This window comes from Ornithorhynchus anatinus, chromosome 12, assembly GCF_004115215.2.
Source record: "Ornithorhynchus anatinus isolate Pmale09 chromosome 12, mOrnAna1.pri.v4, whole genome shotgun sequence".
NCBI lineage: Eukaryota > Metazoa > Chordata > Mammalia > Monotremata > Ornithorhynchidae > Ornithorhynchus > Ornithorhynchus anatinus.
Window position 1 is genome coordinate 60,421,263 of NC_041739.1, and position 7,641 is coordinate 60,428,903.

General features: G+C 54.5%; 1 protein-coding gene across 1 annotated transcript in view; it reads left to right on the top strand.

Annotated features, from left to right (window-relative positions):
* The window catches only part of SLAIN2 (SLAIN motif family member 2), a 52,972-nt gene extending 47,698 nt beyond the window's left edge, over positions 1-5,274 (top strand). Inside the window, exons 8-9 of the mRNA XM_029076406.2 lie at positions 108-405; positions 2,554-5,274. Of these exons, the coding sequence (XP_028932239.1) occupies positions 108-405; positions 2,554-2,620 (365 nt within the window). The 3' untranslated portion in view covers positions 2,621-5,274. The remainder of the gene's footprint in view (positions 1-107; positions 406-2,553) is intronic.
* The last annotated feature ends 2,367 nt before the right edge of the window (positions 5,275-7,641 follow it).

A 7,641-nucleotide genomic window follows, 5' to 3' on the forward strand; every position in this document is an offset into this window, starting at 1 on the left:
CCGGTTCTGGGGAGGCAGGGAGCCCGGGGCGGGCAGAGGGGATTCCCCAGGTGAGCCGGGGATCGTTCCCCCGGCAGTGACTCTGTTCCATGTGTGCCGTCCTCCAGTCCCTTCTCCGAGTAAGTTCCGGTCCCCGGCGGCGCCGTCTCCGCTGGCCCTGCGGCCACCCGTGCGAGCGTTCAGCAGCCACGGCCTGGGCCCCGCCGGCGCTTCGGACACGACCCAGCTCCCCCAGAGCGGCGCCTCCGCGGGCGCCCCCCCGACTTCGGCCGGCGGCTCCAGCAGCGCCCCTCTCGCCAGACCTCCGGGGGCCCCGGGGCTGAGGAGCGGCCTGCCCAGACCCAGCGCCCCGGTCACCGGCGGGATCCCAGTGCCTCGCAGCAAGCTCGCCCAGCCTGTTCGCAGGTGAGTCATCCGGGGGCCGGGGCATGCGGTCAGGGGTGGGGCCGGGGTCTCGGCAGGGGCATGCGGGCCGGTGGCCAGGGTGGGGAAGCGTGGCGCGGGGCCTTGGAGAGGCGGGATGTGGGACGGTGATGTGGGGCCGGAGCGGGGTGTGGTGGGGGGCCGTTGTAGGAGCCAGAGTAGAGAGGCGTGCAGCAGCACCCCGGGTTGGAGCTGGAGTACAGGAGTGTGGAGCAGGGTCCTGGGGAGGAGTTATGATAGGAAAAGGTGGTGTGGAGGTGGGCAGCGGGGTGTGTTGTGGTGCAGGGCCTGCCTGGAGCCCCTCAGGCCTGTGGCGAAGGGTGGCAAGGAGGACTTGGCCTCTCTCTACCTATGCTCAGTGCTGAGGGCCACCAGGTGCGGAGGGCTTCCAATCCCCCCTCCGCCACTGGGCTCCCTCTGCCACCACTCCCCACAGTTTGTCGGCAGTACCCAGGGCAGCGGGACAAGCCCTGGCATCCGTCTGCGGGGCAGGATGGGATGGGATGGGGCGGGGTGGGATAGGGCAGGATGAGGCAGGACGAGGTGGGACAGGACATCGTGGGGCGGGTGGGGCAGGGTGTGATGAGATGGGACAGGATGAGGTGGAATGGGATGGGGCGGGGTTTAGTGGGACGGGACGGGGCAGGATGGGACGGGATGGGGCGGGATGTGGTGGGACAGGACGGGATGAGGCGGGACGGGATGGGGTGGGGCGTGCTTTGGGAGCGCTCCCGCAGAGGGTGGCAACACCCCTCTATTCCAAGACACCTCCTCTTGTGGACGATTGACACAATTATGAGTTTTAGCCACCTCTGTGGTACATGGGGGTGTCTGCAAGCCTGCAAAACTTCTCTTCCTATCCAAACCCTGGCTTTCCCATCACTGTAGACAGCATCACCATCCTTCCTGCCCCACAAGCTCGTAACCTTGGCATTTTCCTTGACTCCTCTCTCTCGTTCAGCCCTCATATTCAATCCATCACCGAATTGTGTCGGTCCCACCTTCACAGCACTGCTTAAATCTGCCCTTTCCTCTCCATCCACACTATCATATTAATCCAATCACTTATCCAATCCCTCCTGGATTACCGCATCAGCCTCCTTGCTGACCTCCCCGCCTTCTGCCTCTCCGTACCCCAGTCCGTACTTCACTCTGCTGCCCGGATCATTTTTCTACGAAAACGTTCAGGGCCGTTCGAGTTGGATTCTTTTTGCATATGAACATAGTCATGAGATGATCTTTCCACCCAAATTTTTTGGAATGTTTGCCAATGGGGAATCTGGGCAAGAGTATCAAAACACTGTGCACAGTGGTGGCTGGCTAGCAAGATCATTGTAATCGTTCATAAGAAAGGCATTAAGTGCCAAGCAGTCTCCTAAATGCAGAGGGGGAAAAAGAGCATATCAGAGAAGCTGATAAGTATCAGAGTAAGTCTTATTGAAGAAACATCTCCTCCAAGAAGCCTTCCCTGACTAAGCTCTCCTCTCTTCTGCTCTGTTCTGCATCACCCTGACGAGCTCCTTTCATTCATCCTCTCTCCCAGCCCCACAGCACATATGCATATATCTGTAATTTATTTACTTGTTTTTTATGTATATTAATGTCTTTCTCCCTGTCTATTGTGGTGAGCTGATTGTGGGCAGGGAATGTGTCGGTTGTATTGGTCTGTCCTAAAAGCTTAGTACAGTGCTCTGCACACAGTCAGCACTCAGTAAATCCAATTGAATGAGTAGCTCAGAGTGTTAAGAGGCAGGGAGAACAGGACTCATCCTCATTCTACAGAGGAGAACAAGGGAGCCCAGAGAGGTTAAATGACTTGCTGTAGGTCACACAGCTTGTCCGACAGTCAGTCAGTCATATTTATAAATGGTCGGTAGCAGAGCTGGAACTAGAACTGTGGTTATGACAGCTCTGGTTTTTCTGAACTGAAAATGGTGAACTGAAGTTGGTTGACTTGAAGGAATGGGGTTCGAAGGTAGAGGGCTGGGAGGGGGAAGGGCTGAGGGCGGGGCTGGGGGAGGGGGTTCGTTGCTTTGCTAACGGTTAGCGGAGGGTCGGGCCTAGGGCTGGGGCCGGGGTTGGGGTGGTTCTGCCAGTGTCGGTGACCCCAGCCCTTTGACTCTGTTTCAGGTCGCTGCCAGCACCCAAAGCCTACGGCAGCATGAAAGACGACAGTTGGAAAGATGGCTGCTATTGACCTGCGGGGGCCCCTTCTCCAGACTCAATATGCAGGACTGTCCGGATGTGACTTTGGGATTGGAAAATCCCGGTCCTCTCTGTCAACGTGAGCACAAACTGGCAGAGACGGCCAAGCAGCACTTTAATGCCATTAAACATCAGATAGGGTTGGTGATCACACAGTACCGTCCCATGGAATCACTTTTCGTTCTCCCGTTTGATCAGAGGCCCGACCTGTCTCGTTCTGTCTGATAGCGGCCAAGTCCCAGGCAAAACCCTAACGGATGCCAAAGAGCAAGCTCACGGGGGACATTAGTGGGGGCGTCCGAGGTGCCAGGCACCTGGGCCGCCTTCTGAACTCAGTGCTCGAGCGGGCGGGCGGGCCGGCAGGTCTTGCCTGCGGCAGCCACCATATAGAGGAGTTCTGGGCCTGCCCCGGCCGCAGCCGGTTTGAGCGTGATGCCCCCCCGCCCCCCGTTGCAGAGTGTCTGGGCCTCCAGCTGGGCCCCGCCCCCTAAGGGTTTTAGGTTGAGCTCAGGGGACAACCAAACACAAACATACAACTTCAGAGGAGAGCCACGCCCTGGGCTGCGTTGACATATCAGAATTTTGTGTGTGTGTGAGTGCACGTTTGCACACGTGTGTGTGTATGTGTGTGTGTATACAATCTATTTCCACTTTCTAGCCCATGGCTCAGGAACAGCGAGTGATTCCCTTGAATGTGGCGGCCCAGGTGCGAGCATACTCTTTGCTCTGAGAAAGCTGGGTGGGAGAATTGGTTTGGCTCCTTGGCAGGGTTTCTTGAGGAGGGGGGGCGAGAAATTCCAACAGTTCTTGAGCATCGGCCGATGTCCTCCGTGCCTGCGTCCTGTCGGAAAGCTGGACTTGGTCGAAAAGAAGGAAGATCTATGCATCTGTATAACACACAGTCTCTGTAGAGGACCGTGGTCTTCTGAAACCAAATGACACTTTGGGATGATTCCCAGCATGGGAATTGCTTGCTGAATCCCATTTTTTACATCGAATGACATTAATTTTCTTTGAGGAGATTGTTTCTGTTTGGCTGTGTCTTGCCTTACTGGTACTGAGTTTGAGATTGGCTGTGTGTGTGCACGCACACACACACACACACAAACGCACACTCTCTCTCTCTCTCTCTCCCAGACTCGAGCCTTCTTTATCACTGGATCTCTGCTCACTATTGTTCCCATGCTGTAGCAGGCGCTTCTCTGTGGAGCTAAATCCTTTGAAAGAATGACTTTCGGGAGACGGCAGACTAGAAATTTTTTGGTTAAGTCAAAATAAGTTGGCATGAGAAAGTGGAGCAGCAGGACTGCGGTGAGGGTTGGTAGAAGGGCAGCTAGTCAAGGGACCAGCCCCTCCTGCAGGGGGCTTGATGCCACCTGAACTGTGGGAGGGAGAGATGGGCCCTGGGCCACCTCCTCATTGGATCAGGGAGAAGGATCTCCAACGGCCAGAGCCCGCCTAGACAGGCAGAGGGAGGGCTGGGAAACCAGGCTTGTAAACAGGGGTCGGTGAGGCAGAGAGGAAAGGACTTGGGCGCAGGACCCCTGAACTGTCCACACGTGTTGGCCAGATGGGTTCTCCGGATCGTGTTTTGCCCTCCCGGAGGAGCGGCTGACTCGTCGCTCCCCAGACTCTTCCTAGAAGTCTCTAGAAGCCTTGCCGCCAGCGTGGGTGCCATGAACAGCAAGACGCACTCTCCAGGAACCTCGGCAGGGGATGATGGATTGGTGCCCAAGTGGAGCCTCGCCGAGACCGGCAGCCACGGCTGTGTGTGCCCCCTGCCCCTGGCTGAGCACCGGGCTCCTAGGGCCGCTCCGGGCCACGGCCATCCCGGGGGGCAGGGCGGGAGGGTTGGAGGGAATGAAGGTCCATGAGACTGAATGCATTCAAGAGATAGAAGGAAGAATTCACCTTAGCCAGAAAGACAGGACTCGGTACTGGTGGGGTGCCGTGTTGCAGAGATCTACCACAGCCTAAACGACAGGGACTATTTTTATGGGAAGAGATTATCCAATTTTTTTATTTAGATCTGTTTCAGAAGAAATATTCAGGTTATTTAACTTTGTTTTAAAGTTGTTGCATTGAAAGCCTGTACTTGAAAAGACATTGAGATTTATCACCTAGAAAAGGTCTGCAGAACTTGAAATGGGAAAGCCTTGTGGGACCTGCCGTTCCCCCCGCCCCCCAAAGTCTTTGACTGTTTTCCATAGGGAGCTTCTGGGCGTTGCCCATTTTTCTGTTTGGGGAAATGACAGGCCCCTCCCGCGGTGAGCTGGGAGCTGGCTGCAGGAAATGTGGCTCGGAGCAACTGGTGCCTAGGATTTCCTTACCTTAGGGTTTGATCTATAGTCGTCGGGTTTCATGACTGTGGGTTTTTGGTTTCGGTGCCAATGGCTTCAAATGGTCACTTGTAGATAGGCAGAAAGCTGACAGCCTGCTTCCAAAGTTATTTAATTTTCCCCAGTGTTTGAATGGTTTTTTTGTAAGTGTGTTAATAAAAGTGTGAAAAGTGGGACTATTCTTAAGACTCGGGCATCTGCTGCGTCCATTTTTATACAGCCTGTTTGTACAATGTAAGATGCTTTTTGAAGAGCAGTCAGTGCTCGGATCCTGGAAACTACATTTAGTAAAGTAACATACCATTCATAACTGTCATAAGTTTTTATAAGGAAGAACTCAGTCACTATGGACATCGGTTTTATCCCTTCTCTAGCCACCCATCGAAAGTCCATTAGGGCCCCGAGGAAATGGGGGTGGCGGGGGTGTCTATGTATATACTAAACTCCGTATGCTGGAATTAACTTCCTACTGAACCTACAGGTGTCCACGTGTGACAGGCAGTGTCCTTTCATATCACAAGAAGCTGGATGCCCAGCTCTTTTTACAGACAACCGTGTACATATGATTGCCTCATCAATAAACAGCCTGACCCTAACTTTCACTGTTAAAATTATATTCATTTTAGCAAGTGTTTGGTTGAAAAGATTCCACCGTTCCCAATTGACCCACATCTCAGGACAACAGTTTGTTCAGAAACAAACAACCCCCCTGGGCTCCACAGCCCGGCTGGCCGTGGAAGTGGTACCTGGGAACCCACCGTGCACATCCCCTGCCCATTGCGCACAGACATTCGGGCTCACCCTCCCCCCCAGAACCATGCAATGGGTCCTGGGAGCTGGAGGAAGAGGCTGAGATGGAGCGGGAGGGGGGCAGGGCAGAAGCGGAGGGCAGGTCGGTCTCATCGCCCTTGCGGACCCTCGGGTTCAGCTTTGTCGTCCTCTGGCCGCAGCCGCCGGCGGCTCCGAGCTGCAGAAATCCACGTCCAGCCCTCTCGGCCCCGCCCGCCCCGCTGTGCTCTCTGGTCTGCAGCGGCCGGTCGCAGAGCCCGCAGAGGGGAAAATGAAGTCCCCGAGGGAGGAGAGAGACCGAGGGACCCAGAGCGCTGCCCTGCCCTGCCCTGTCCCGCGTATCTGAGGAGGATGCTGACGGCGAGATCCTGGCCCTCGGACCTGAACGCTGCTGACCCAGATGAGATGCAACATTGGCTGGGGCCCAGCTTCTCCACGCTAATCCAACACAGTCTACTGCCGGAGACTTGTGAGCAGCAGAACCTACCTGCATCCAGGAATGGATCACCTAAGATCTTTTTCAAATGGGTCCTGTCCATTTTCTTCTGGCAGATTTCTCAGTGGAAGGACTTCTTCACATTGGGCTTGCTGGTGATTCCATTTTCCTTTCTCCTTCACAAAAAGCTGGAAAAGGTCATGGCCACTGGGCTGGGTTCTGGGCTGAAACAATGGACATGCAAATCTGCGAAGCCTTCCATAATTTTTGGCTTCTTCCTCACCGCTTTCCAACATGCCCATGTCTCCCATCCTAAAAAAGACCCAAACACTCTCTCGATCCTACGGCTCCCTCCAGTTGTCCCCCCATTTCCCTCCTAACATTCCTCTCTACAGTCCTTGAGTGAGTTGTCTACACACCCTGTCTCAAATTCCTCTCCTCCAATCCTCTTTGACCCCCTCCAATCTGGCTTCTGACCCCTTTATCCCACAGGAAGTGCCCTCTCAAACGTCCCCAGTGATCCCCTCCTTGCCAAATCCAACGGCTTCTACTCCAACCTAATCCTCATCTTCCTCTCAGCTGCCTTAGACACTGTGGACCACCCCCTTCTAGAAACATTATCCAACCTTGTCTTCACTGACTTTGTCCTCTCCAGATTTTCCTCTTACCTCTCTGGCCATTCATTCTCAGTCTCATTCATGGGCTCCTTCTCTGTCTCCCACCCCCTAACTGTGGGATTCCCTCAAAGTTCAGGTCTGGGTCCCCTTCTATTGTCTCACACCCACTCCCTTGGAGAACTCATTCACTCCCATGGCTTAATTACCGCCAAATCTATATCTCCAGCCCTGATCTCTCCCTTTCTGCAGTCTCACATTTCTCTTGCCTTCAAGACATCTCTACTTGGATGTCCTCCTGTCACTTCAAGCTTAACGAGTCCAAAACTGAACTCCTGATCTTCCCACCTAAACCCCATCCTCCCCGTGACTTTCCCATCACTGTAGATGACACCATCATCTTTCCTGTTTCACAAGCCCTTAATCTCGGCGTTATCTTCAACTCCTGTCTCATTCAACCCACATATTCAATCCATCACTAAATCCGGTCGGTCCCACCTTCACATCACTAAAATCTGCCTCCTTGCTCACCTCCCAGCCTCCTGCCTCTCCCCAACCCAGTCCATATTTCACTCTGCTGTCTGGATCATTTTTCTACCGAAACTTTCAGGACATGTCACTCCGCTCCTCAAAAAACTCCAGTGGTTGCTGCCTCAAACCCAAACTCACCATCTGCTTTAAAGCACTCCACCACCTTGGCCCCTCCTACCTCACCTTGCTACTCTCTTTCTACAACCCAGCCCATACACTTTGCTCCTCTAGTACTAACCTTCTCACTGTGCCTCAGAGTCACCGGTCTCGCCACCAACTCCTGGTCCACATCCTGCCCCTGTCT